This window comes from Astatotilapia calliptera, chromosome 6, assembly GCF_900246225.1.
Source record: "Astatotilapia calliptera chromosome 6, fAstCal1.2, whole genome shotgun sequence".
NCBI lineage: Eukaryota > Metazoa > Chordata > Actinopteri > Cichliformes > Cichlidae > Astatotilapia > Astatotilapia calliptera.
Window position 1 is genome coordinate 8276968 of NC_039307.1, and position 13150 is coordinate 8290117.

Sequence of the window (13150 nt, forward strand, 5' to 3'; positions counted from 1 at the left end):
TACATTCCTGGCCGCACTGCGCATGCTCTCTACATCCTCTCCATCCACACGTCGAAGGACTTGAAACCTCGAATAAAGATGCTCAACGTCTCGGGTCCCTGGAGCCTTGTCACCGGGTGAAATTTGACTTATCTGAAAGGTCGCACAGACTCAGAGACGAGACGCAGAAGGACGACATCGTTTCTCGGTTTCGGCGCGCGTGCACTCCACCGACATGGAACTGAAGAAATCTATATCGGACACCGAGCGCGCGCTCAGGAGCTACGGAGCTGTGTCGGAAACGGCGTGGACAACGGACAAAGGTGAGCGTCGTCAACGAAAAACAATAAAATAAAAGGGAATAAAGACAAAAACGGGAAGTGTGTGGCGGGAAACGTGCAGCTGTGGTCTCAGCTTTTCTTCAGTGTGTGTTTCGCTGTCAGGATGCCCAGTCAGCACTTAGAGTTTAAATGGTTAAAGCGTGACTCACAAAAGGTTTGGGATGGGATCAATAGCGCTGCCTTGGTACTAAAAAGCGTATTACGTCCCTTATGTGCAAACCGTGGGTAGCATATTGCGCCCTTTGTTAATGAATTTTAACCACTAAAGGTCTCGGACGCAGCGCATTTGCAAACTTGTGGATATTTAATTGTGAGCTGATAAGATGCAGCAGGAGCACTAGCTCTGAGTGAACACCCTGCTCCTCTGCTCTAATCAGTGTACGTATATCTATATGAAAGGGCTCAAGAGGCAGCTTTAAAAAATGTTATTAACTCTATTCCCCACTTTCAGTGATTATTCATGGGATTCATTTTGCGTAGCTGTGTTGGCGAGACTCACAAGTACCAATAATAAATATAACAACAACAAATTAAGGCTAATTTGTTGTTGTGATAATAGAGCATAAGCTGCAAAAACGCCAAACAAGACATTAAATTCAACATCACACGATCCTGTCTTATTTGTTCTATTCAAGGCTGCATATAAAATGCACACTCTCTCATTTATTAAGTAGTGTCTGAAGTAGCTCAGAGCTCTGTCTCCTCTTCAGAGAGCTTTTTTTTCTTCAGCAACTGATGAAAATCTATTCAAATTAAAGTGATATGAAAAAAAGAGGAAAATCCTCCCCATGGAAAGCCAGAATCAATAAGATATTTGCTTGGCATTCATGGTTGTTAGATGATTGATTAATCTATTTTTATGGCACATGCCTAATGGATTTCATCTTTAGTCAATACCACGCATGTTAGATGATAAAATGAAATGGTTGTTTAGTTTTAATGCTGATTTGGATTTGTGCCTGTGGCAATATTAATGCACAGTCATGATCAAATGAAATCATTCAAACGCAAAGCTTCGGGATGGGCATAAAGCAGCAAAAACAGAGTTTGTTTACATCGTCTTAGATGTTTCTGTTATTTTCTCCTGTTCTCGTGTGATAAAAAGTGTTTTAGTGACGTAGCTGAATGACGAAGCTAGAGAAATATAAGAGACTTCAGAAGTGTCCCTCCTGATTCCAGTCATCATCATCACAGGGGAGTAGTGTGTGAAGAAACTTCCAGATTAAGTCTGAGAAGAAAATGCAGAGGATATTTTTAGAAACAGATCCAGCCATTGCTCTCTCGCACTCTCGTTTTCTTTCTGCTACAAAGACAAACATACAAGCAGAAAACAACACAGAGGTACAACAAAGGCAGCTCCCTGCAGGTTTGTGTCCATCTATTAGGCAAATAGCACACGTGTTTGCCTTGCACTTTCTATTTTGTCCCCACCATCTGTTTTTTTTTCTTCTTTTTTCCCCACTGGAGGGGGTGTGGTCCGGCAGCAGTGTGTACAGTGTGACTGCAGCATGTGTCAGGGGGTGTCTGCATTCGATGTCATACAGGCACTGACATTTCCCTGTTGTTAAACCCCATGTGGCTGCTGCAGTACACACGATCCTGACTCTCAGGGTTGTTTTAGCCTCATTAAGTCGTAATCCTGAAGTACACCAATGAGCCAGTTAGTTTTAGTGAAACTGGGGTAGTTCAGGTGTGGTTTACATTGGCTGGATTTTGTTGTCAACCATACCTGTCTCTGAGGAAAGCGCCACTTTTAATTATATTAGCATTTAATTACTTATAGTGTTTTTAGTGCTCAGTAGGTGTTAGCGGCATGTCGGGTTCAGAGAGAGCTGTTAAGACATTATTGAGCTGGCACTTTGCCACTTTTAATGGTCTGGTCAGGACCTAATGCAGCTTGGTGTTATTGATGATGAACACGTGGCTGTAAGCGAGGCAGAGGAACGTGCGAGGAAAAAGCAAGAAACAGTAAAATAAAAAAAGAGGAGATAGAGGAAACGCGTGTAAAACTTTAGTTCGTATCTCGCTGATACAAACTTTCGCAACTGCGTCTTTTGTCAGCAGACGTGTCAGATGGTGATTCAACATCAGCAAGGCACAAACAAAGTGCGCCCTCCTGTGCAGACTTCTGTCTGCTGTGGTGAGTCAGCTCCATCCTCAGCAAGCATCCATGAAAAGTATCACAAACGCACACTGCAGTTAGTGTTGCTGCAGGAGGACGGAGGACTGATCCCAACCCTCTAATATTACCGTACATACTTTGAATAAATCATGCGTCAGAGTGTGTTATAGACGCAAATAACTGTTTAATCAGGTGTATTGTGACGTGGCATCTGTAGACTGGACATTATGTCCTGTTGTCCTGGCATCACTTCACAGCCTGAGTGGGAAGAAGGAATGACAGACACTTAGAATCCTTGTAATTTCTATATGGAGAAGTGAGTATTCATATGAGAAGATCAAGTAAGGTACACTATATAACTGTCTTTTGAGACACTTTTACGCAATAGTATTTTTATCATAACAATACTTTTATGTAATTTCCAGCTTAGTATGTTTATTCATTCATTCTACTAGAGTAGCTTTGCATAATTAGCAGTAAAAAGATACCTTTGTTTACTTTACACCGAGCTCCCCTTCAGCCAGGTACAACACTTCCCATAATGCAACTTTGTAAAGTTCTTCATTGGTCCCTTTGTCAAAGCCTTGGTGAACCAGGCTTTCTCTTCTGAGGAGGGAATCAGCACACCACAGTGCTAAACACTTTCACACACAGAGAACATAGATAGGTTTTCCATATTGGCTCGATTTATGCTGTTGTCCGTATGCTGAGCCGCTTCATCAGGTGTTGCGGCATTTTTGTGGTCGGTGCATTGACGAGTGCATTAAGTGGTTTGTCTGTATAGTAGCTGCAATGTTTCTGCATGTTACTGGCAGAGATGGAGTGTGAGGTCAGTTCCAGCTTGGGAAGAAATCAACGAGAAGCCACATCTGGTCATCGGTCCGTGCTGAAAGTGCTTTTTCTGTCTCTTTGGAAAATACTTGTGATATATTCCTGGTTAATTCCTTTCTTATGGGCGATTGGAAGCTTTCAGAAAAAAAATCTGTAATTTATGGCTGAAGCACTGCTTTGATTTTAAACTTCAGATCACTTAACTCAATTATCCACACCTCTTTCTCACCAAATATCATGCTCTTGGGTGCAGTGATATGACATGTCACACAGAGAGGAGGTGAGAAGTGAGTTTGCCAAGAAGCTGACGGTATGAGAAAGTTTTCAACGATGAAACGAAAGGAGTGAACTTTCCAATGCACATGTGACATCAAATCAAAGGAATGAGGACTTTACATTTTAGAGCTTTAATTAGATGCGGCCAATGGAAGTAAGCCATGTGTAGTACTTGTTCTCTGTAATTTAAACCAAGCAGGCATGGTTGAACTGTGAAGGAGTGTCCAGAGTGAATAAAACTATGGTTCAAGAATGTCTTGTAGGTCTGTCTTCTTTTATTGCATTGTTTTTCCTCTGTTTGTCTTCCTCTCAGGTCACTCAGATGTGTCAATGGCAGAGAGCACGATGTCTCCAGAGGAGATCGAGGTGGAGATGGCTCGTATCCAACGCCTGCGGGAAGTCCTGGTGCGCAGAGAGTCAGAGCTGCGCTTCATGTGAGTGTCTGTGTTTTTTCTGAGACCAGAGGTTCGCCTTTTTTTGAGGTTTTTTTTTTTTTAACCAAGACACAGTTGATACTCTTAATACAACACAAAGGCATGCGTGTTACTTCCTTCACACATACATTAAGCTTGGTGCTCAATATTTAGGGAAGCTGTCAATTTGTCCATTGATTATTCCGAGGGCTGGACATGCATGTAGCAGCTGAATGAGTCATCACTGATGGACTCACTGGCCGCTAAGCTTAAAGGATTATAGATCACTGCTGAAAAAGAAGTTTTAACAGCATTATATACCCGCTCAGTGTATCGTTTTAAAACTAAAAATGGAAATACAAGGCTTTGTTTATTTTTGTGCAAAACTATTTCCAAATTTCTCACCAATGAACCATGTATTTTGGGGGGTAACTGCATGTTTAGTATCTGCCCAGTGATGGTCGAAGTATCAGATGAAGCTGATAAAGATTTAAAAAATCCCACAGTGTTGCACTGTAATAAAAAGCCTACTTGCAGGGCTTAATTAGGCCACCATGCTGCTTATTGTTATCTCTCTGCTGTCCGTCCTCACGTGCAGGCACAGACACACCAAGTAGCAGATGGCGTGCCAAAGGTTGCTGGAATCTACTAATACCGATGAGAGAGTAAAACACAAGGCAGAGGAGGGAGATATACGGAGCGAGGGATCTAGGAGGGGAGAAAGGAGAAGGAGGGAGGTGTAAAACACAGCAACTGGGATACATGCAGGGAGGAGGAGGAAGGAGGCAGGAGGCTGTGGATGAGTCATCGTCCTGATCTATCACAAGGAGAATTAAATCTGCTCCACACACACACACACACACACACCCACACCCACACACACACACACACACACACACACACACACACACACACACACACACACACACACACAGACAGGGATTTAGGTAATAAAAAGGGAAAATGCCGAGGCCCCAAGGGTGAGACATGAGGGCTACAGGAAGCACAGAGAGCATGCAGGATTGATTTTTTTTGTCGTTGTGTGTTTTCCGTCTCGACACACTTAACACACTCACTCCTGATGTGTGAGCTCGAGGCTATGAAATCTTAATGACAAGAACAAGAGCGGAGTTTATTCAACAACATCCAGCTAATGGTGATTATTTAGAGATTAACACTGAAACTGTTTGCTAATGAATTAATAAGTTCAGTGACAGAAATGAATTGAATGTGGGTAATTTATTCTGAATAATAAAAACCATTCAGAGTGCTTTGGTGGGCTCGCTTTTTAAAATGTTTGTTAACTGAATGTGTTTTGAATGGCTTTTTATATCAAGAGAAGTGATGTGAAGACTCTGTGTTGTACTGTGTGTTGTGCTCGAGGAAATTGTGGCAATCGTTTTTGTGTAGCAAAACTGATAAAATGGCAGGTTCGGAAATTGGCAGCTTTAGAGATAAAGTCAGAAAATTAGTTGCAGAAAGCTAAATTCTTCACCTCATAAAGACTTAATATAAAAAAAGCTCCGCTTGTTAGATTAGAAAATCCTTCAAACTAATTATCCAGCTCCTCTACATCAGATTATTGTTTATTTTCTTCAAGATTCCTTATTATACAGTGTAGGTCTGCCTGACGTCATGTCAATCAGATAAATATGTCAGAAATGGAAGTGGAAGCAGCTAATCATATCAGTTTGTCTGTAATCTGATGGAAGCCAGTGCTTTACTTTTATTTCTCCCTTTTATCTTTTCAGGATGGATGACATTCAGCTCTGCAAAGACATCATGAGTTTAAAGCAGGAGCTAAGGCAGATTGTCGCAGTACCAGGTACAATTAACAGTCACTCATGGAAATTCTGCATCAAAATCAGGCGATAAAGAACTCACAGTTGTTCCTCTGCATGCAGAACTGTCCACACTCTCTGTTTAGACTTGACCAAAAATAGATCTTTTGATAGAAAGTGCAGCTCACAGGAGGCCTATCGCCTCTGCGAGTATCACACTGATTTATAGGACGTGTCGTAACAATAAACGACGCAGGATTGATTGTAAGTCCCAGGGACACAGTGAAGTTATGAGGGAGAGATAAGCATACACACACTCACAAACACATAAACATCCATGCATCATCACTTTGAAGGAAACACAAGCTGAGGGAGGTTTTCCAGGCAAAGAGTCTAAAATGAATTTCAGTAAACACTCATTTACTGTCTGCATGTTTTCATTGTGCAAAAACGGAATCAAATATTAGCCTACAGTCACTTCCAGCGTTGCCTGTATCAGAAATGCAGTGAGAATGTGCTGAAGTGGCTGACTGACGTCAGCTGCATCGCACATAGCAACCCAAATGCGTACATGAGGCTATGCATAGAGAGAACCTGGCAACAGCAGGAAAACACGCCTCCTCCGAGCGCATGTACATCATGTGTCAGTGTGTGTCAGTGTGTGTGTGCAGGAGGGGCTGGTGTCGTGTTTAAGGATGCACACATGAGGATCAGGACTGACCTGTCAAACGCTGCCTGGATTTTATTTTACCACTTTGACAACCCAGCAGCATATACGAAATAACAGAAACACCCTGACAATACAGTAACACATCCAGCATGAGTAGTTCTAATTTAGCCTGTGTGAAGGCTAAATTTTCCCCGCAGCTTGAATGAAGTAAATCCCTGAAGGGAATCTGGTTCTCGACTAGTTTGATGTGTTTTTTTTTAAAGAATTTCCTCATTTAAATTCCTTGTGTATTTGTGGAAAATTTATAAGGAATCTTCAATTTTGAGATCCAGATAGACTTAAAAAATAATCCCTTTTAATGGGCTCGGACTCACCTCTGACAGAATTACTTCTTTGGGAATGCGGCTAAAAAACAAGAAACCAAATCAGTCAAATAGCCCCCTTTGGAAGAATTGAAAAAGTACAGCACAAACGTAAATCAGATTAAGAGTAGTATATAACTAGTTTTGCCAACATTGATCAACATAGAAGGCTGCGCGAGAAAAACAGAAGTGTCTTGAGTTGAGGTGTGTTTTATTTTTTTCTAGCTTTAATTCATAGGAGAGAAGATATGTTACTTTCTTATCACATAAATTATTAATAGGATCGCATTATAACATAGTGTTCCTTTTATTTTGTCCACTTGCCACATAGTCTGCACTGCCCTGTAAAATCTCACTGACATTCCCTTGTGCCAAAAGTGTTGTGTATGCTGTTAAGGGGGTTCTGGTATCCCATTACTCCACTCCAGGACAAAAGGAGTCATGTGACAGACCCAGCTACCTCTCCTGCACCTGCTCCTCTGACTTTGGATTATGTGTCTAACCCGTGCATCCTTCAGGCTGTCCTGCCCCCTGGGAGCTTCGCTCTGTAGCTGCACTGCTCCATGTTAGAAAAAGCTGGTTTTAACAGTCATTTTTCATCCGCTTTTTCTCAAATAGCCTAGATATCAGCATTGCCAGACAGCCTACCTCTGCAGCCATGTGTCGATGTGTCCTTTTCTGTTTTTACATACATCTGATTTGGTCTGTTAGTGTATATTCTGTGCTTTGGAGTGTGAAGGTTAGCTCTTTGAGGCAGGACAATTCTGATGCTTGCAGATGCTTAATCCTTCAGCCAGCAAAACCAAAAAGAAGGCTCACAAACATTTGCATAATTGAGTGAGTGCCTTATTTGTTATAAATTATGCGTGAGTCAGAATTAAGGATCTGTTTTGTGACGTGACTCAGTGTTAAAGAGAATCTGACATTCCTGTAGGGTCGGTCTGTAGACATCAGATGGGTTGCTGCTGTCCGTCTTATTTTCTTCCTTGTTTTCCCCCCAGAGAAAGAAAAAACCAAGAAGCACAGGCAGCGAGAAGAGGAACTGATCCTGAAGATCCATAAACTGGTGCAGAAGAGGGATTTTCTGGTCGACGATGCCGAGGTGGAGAGATTAAGGTACGGCCCTCCTAAGCTCTGAGCACAGCTCATATCTGGGATGACGTCTCTGTGTGCTGACTGTCTGTTTACTCAGATACCGCTGGCTGTTTATTTCTTCATTTGATCCTCATAGAAGAGTTGAGAAACAGCAGGAAGGAGACTCATTAGAGTAAATGTGTAGCGCGAATGTGAACTTGACTGAAGACGGCGAACAGGGGTCACTTCATCATCACAGCAGTGTTTAGCTGTGTGTGTGGGAGGGAGGCTGACTGATGACTGTGGCTCTGCATTGTCTGCTCCCCCAGATAACCCACAGAGTGTGACACAGATAACTTTCAGATAGGCAAGATAATGGGTTTAAATCACAGCGTGAACAAATGTCTGTGGGACTCAAAAGATTAATTTTGAAACTGTGCCTTCAGATTGTTCTGGGTTATTTCGGTGTCATTATAATCATTTTTTGTGACAGTACTGAGTCACAACCAAAGAGTCTTAAAAGTGATTATCTTCTATCAAAATCAATGCCACATGTAGCATTAGATTACGTCCAATCGTGTGTTCTCTTTAATTTCAGGTAACAGAGCTGCAAAGAGAAATCTTTAATTTTACAGTCTACTGGGTCTACTGGGAGTTTTCCCCCACAGACATCTCTAGATATTTTTATGATACTTCGGGGCCATTAGTACTAATTAAGCATGGTTTAAAATGCCACGTCACCCGAGTATTGTTGCTTACCGTGATTTCCTGAACTTTACTCAAATTGTCTCTGCAGTCACCCGATCTCAGTCCAAAAAAACACCCCTGGGATGTGATAGCATCATGAATGTGTGATGCCATCATGTCAATATGGACCAAAATCTCTGAGCATCATGTTGACAAGCTGTTTGTTGTGCTACAAGAATTAAAACAGTTGTTAAGGCAAAAGAGGTTCCATAATGTTACTAGTAAGGTGTCAATAATGGCGTGGCTGGCGAGTGTATGTTTCTATATTTCCTATAAATTTGTTCAGAGGAAGCATATTGAAACAAAAATTCTCATTTAGGTCAGCAGATGTCATTTTGTTGAGTGTTTGAAGTCCTGTACAAAACTAAATGGTAGCCAACAAGGGTGCAGAGCAAGCTCCTTCCTAATATAATTTAGTGAGATACATGATTAAGTGTCTGAAAGACAGAGCAGATACAGAACCTAATAATAATCTTAATTTGTACTTCAAATCGTGGCTCAAGAGTTGGGAGTTCGCCTTGTAATCGGAAGGTTGCCGGTTCGAGCCCCGGCTTGGACAGTCTCGGTCGTTGTGTCCTTGGGCAAGACACTTCACCCGTTGCCTACTGGTGGTGGTCAGAGGGCCCGGTGGCGCCAGTGTCCGGCAGCCTCGCCTCTGTCAGTGCGCCCCAGGGTGGCTGTGGCTACATTGTAGCTTGCCATCACCAGTGTGTGAATGCGAGAGTGAATGGGTGCCTTGAAAAGCCAGCCCAATAAGGATGAAAGCACATTTATAGATCCTGATGACCAAAACGTCAAAATGTAGACCAGAGAAGGACAGAAAAACATTTTTATTATGCCTCTCTGGCTTCTGTATTCCAGCCAAGAATCGGTTTTCTTTTTTCGCCTCTTTTTGTCTTTAAATATATTTAAAACTGACCTCCGCCTCAAAGTGAAATTAACAGAAAAAATGGATTATTTGTTGATTTCTTCATCTTCATATTTTATTGCAGTTTGAAGGTTACAAGAGCTCATGACTGCTTTGAAAACAGAAATATTAGATATATAAAATGTGCTCAGTAGAGCTTACATTTTATTACTAAACTAATTATAGTTAATTCAGGACCACTGTAGTCCAAGGATTATTATTTCACTGAGCAGTAATTCATGTTTAGCAGCGTAGCTCTGTTCTGGAAGAGGCGCTCAAAATATTCTCAGCTTAGCTGTCAGCTGATCGGGTCTGGACTGTATTTGACAGATTTCTTTTGGACTAGTGTGAGTCCAGATACTGGTGGAGTTGATGTAGTTGGGCGACCGTAGCTCAGGGGGTTGGGAAGCGCATCTGTAACCGGAAGGTCGCCGGTTCAATCCCCGGCCTCTCTGTCCTGGTCGTTGTGTCCTTTACCCTACTGGTGTTGGCCAGAGGGGTCGATGGCACGATATGGCAGCCTCGCTTCTGTCAGCCTGCCCCAGGGCAGCTGTGGCTACAACAGTAGCTTGCCATCACCAGTGTGTGAATGCGAGAGTGAATGGGTGCCTTGAAAAGCGCTATATAAATCCAATCCATTATTATTAGTAAAGTCATGGAACCTTTGGCATCTAGGAGGATGAAGTGATGATTGAGGAGGTTAAACGTTGGTAGGTCTGAAAAGGAAGATTGACAGAAGGAGCAGAGAGTGATTGACCTGAAGAGTGTGAGCAGAAAGATAACATGACAAGTACAGTGACGTCAAAAGAGTGAAAGAAGCGATTTTGACAGAGTGGGAAAAAGAGGCAAGAAGGAGAAAGCGACAAATAGAAAGAGACAGAAAGTGTTCATACATACTCGGATAAAGACAGGAAGGAGCTGAACTGACTCCAAAGCTTCAAAACAAGTATGTATGTTCCACTAGTGTATGTAGGCAGTGAGAGTGGATAACCCTGATATGATTCTGACTGACCACGTGGCAGCCAGTTAGATCAAAGTCTGCACAAAGGAAGGGGAAAGGTAACAGAGATGAAGCCTGTTTTTATGAAAGATAAGTCTGTAGTTGCTCAAAGTAATAAAAAAAAAACCCTGGTTGTTTCAGACAGTAGGCTTCACCAAGGCCCACTATAAGATGAGGATTGTCTTGAACTGTAAAGCATGTGTGCTCACTTTAATAGAGATTAAGAAGAAAAATGCAGAGCTTGAAATGAACAGACGAAGGAATTTTAAAAGTTGGTAGTCTCTTAAAACAAAACACCCCCCCAGATGTTTAGCTTTGAAAATACCAAAAACTGTGGCGCAGCCATGCTGTCCTGTCAGTCAGTCAGTCCAGTAGTGCTGCTTCAGTCAGATAAAAGCAGACATTTTCTGAATTTCATTCAGACTAAGATGTGGATGTTTTGTACCTCAGGGAGAAGGAGGAGGACAAAGAGATGGCGGAGTTCCTCAGGCTGAAGCTGATGCCTCTGGAACAGAAGCTCAAAGTCACACAGAGTGAGTGAGAGGTTAAAAATAACTCATGCACACCATCTTAAAGAGACAAGAGCATTGTATGTGATTATGTCTCTTTTTTCCCTCTCCCTTTACGACAAGATCCTCCAAAGCCCAAGAGACAAATCCCTGAGCCGCCTCCCAACAAGCCATCCATCACCAAGTCAGGAGCGGCCATCATTAAGGACTGCTGCGGAGCCACCCAGTGTGCTGTAATGTAACTGACCCAAACCTGCTTATGGCCCCGACCCTGTGTCAGACACCGCACTCACATCACACGACATGACGTACATCACTTCCTGTTACTCGGAGAGTCACAGTCAACCACGAAACTGTTCAGGTATCAGATTCGTAGCTTAGTTTGCAAGAGGTTGGGAGCTGATCCCCGGTCGGTATTTAAGGGAAACTTTTATAGTAAGGAGCTTTTAACCAAGACCATGAAATAAAGGGAAAGGAAGCTGTGAAGAGAACTGTAAATAAAAACTATGTTGAAAGTGTTGATTTATTTATTTAGTCAGTTTTCAGATTGGTTAATTCCATCATGACAGGTTCAATGAGGATGGATCTCATCTGCAGAGCTACAAGCACAATGTCCATAAAGTGAACTGAATGCTGGGGTTCTCTGACAGGAAGAGAAAAGCTGATGTCTGACGACGGGTATTCATTCATTTAGTGCTTAAAATCCAACCAGTGAATCTCTCAGTTGCTACATTTTTATCATTTTCCCCAGGTGGGACAAACACAAGTGGCTCTGAAAAACAATATGGCTCCCTGCCAAGGGACTTATGCAAACTGATTTATATATGCTAATGAGGAGATGGAGCCAGTGGATGATTTTTTCTACAAGTGCTGAGCAATATTATCAAACAGCAGTTTAATTCTTAAGGCATTTACAAATTAAACAAAGACTTAATGCTGAACAAACTAAGTTGCCTCTTTTCCACTGACGTGCTGCCAGTGCCCGTGTTGAACTGGTTCTGTATGACAGAGACTGAAGTCAGTGGCAAAAATCTGATACAATACTGTTGCCAAGCCGGAAGTTGAAACCACTAACATCAGGGTGGAGATACAAGAAATATAGAGATTATTCACCTGCAGATTCTGTCCACAGTACCCCCCACCCCACTGAAATTACTCCAACCTTTGCTATATAGCATCCGGTTCATTCTCAAACCTGTGGAAATGTCAGCTGGTTCGCAAAGGCTCTATGCAGCACGGCATCAGTGGAAACCAGATTAAAAATGAGCTTATATTGGGCTCAGTGCTAGTTAGCAATGTGCGTCCTATAGGAGAGGTCCAATTATGTTTCTAGAAGTCTTCAAAAGGACAGTTTTCTAATCTGGAGTGAGATCACAGAGAATCATCAAAAGAAAACTCTTGTATATCAGAACAACATTTAAATGAAAATATGATGGGAGAAAAGTTTACAATTCATTTTGAGATTAAAAAAAAAAATCCATTTACATCTTGAGGTGTTCTGGGGAGTCCTCTAAATCAAAGGTTATAGATTGTAGTAGAATAAAACTGGAACAAAAATGCATCTAAACTTTTTCCAACACAATTTATAGAGAGTGCCAACTAGCATCCAGCCTAATGACTCACCTTTATAGTTTTCAGGAACCCCTTTCATGATGACTTTAATGCCTGTATATGCCAACACTTGATCTTCCATCATCACATTTACCCTCCTCCCCAAATCAGCACATCAGAGGCCATATTAAAATCTGCATCATCAGCTGCCAGGAAGTGTTCACTGTGGTAGTGAGACATCATTCATCATCATTCTGGATATTGCAGAGAAACAACATGCATCCTTTGAACTTAAGTCTTGCGTTTTTAAAATGATAAACTCCAGGAAATGAATGCAACTCTGCTGTAAATGCCTCCAATAGATGGTGTGTGTTTGAGTGTATTTAGGACTTTAGTGTGACTCATGTCAAGCAAAGTGTTGCTCTCTGTCACTTTACCTTTGTTCTGATAACTTAGCATTCTGTAGTTGTAGTGGATTTATGAAGGTCCTAATGTCAAAGTATTGAACAAATATGCAGAAAATAAGCTGAAACTACCTGTACATATATGTTTAAATAAAGAGCATCTTTCAGGAACTCACCGTGTGT

General features: G+C 41.9%; 1 protein-coding gene across 1 annotated transcript; it reads left to right on the forward strand.

The window, feature by feature from the left end:
- The first annotated feature begins 2 nt into the window (after positions 1 to 2).
- On the forward strand, positions 3 to 13138 carry bmerb1 (bMERB domain containing 1). Its single transcript, XM_026170037.1, has 6 exons — positions 3 to 302; positions 3863 to 3983; positions 5714 to 5787; positions 7777 to 7891; positions 10954 to 11036; positions 11136 to 13138. Exons 1-6 carry the CDS (start codon positions 215 to 217, stop codon positions 11252 to 11254), a joined length of 600 nt encoding a protein of 199 aa, XP_026025822.1. The 5' UTR covers positions 3 to 214; the 3' UTR covers positions 11255 to 13138.
- The last annotated feature ends 12 nt before the right edge of the window (positions 13139 to 13150 follow it).

Excerpts from the sequence above, each read along its gene's own strand:
- bmerb1 (XM_026170037.1), top strand. The coding sequence starts at position 215 with ATGGAACTGAAGAAATCTATATCGGACACCGAGCGCGCGCTCAGGAGC. Across the intron at positions 3,984-5,713 it reads GAGTCAGAGCTGCGCTTCAT|GATGGATGACATTCAGCTCT; the intron begins GTGAGTGTCTGT and ends TTATCTTTTCAG. Across the intron at positions 7,892-10,953 it reads GCCGAGGTGGAGAGATTAAG|GGAGAAGGAGGAGGACAAAG; the intron begins GTACGGCCCTCC and ends TTTGTACCTCAG.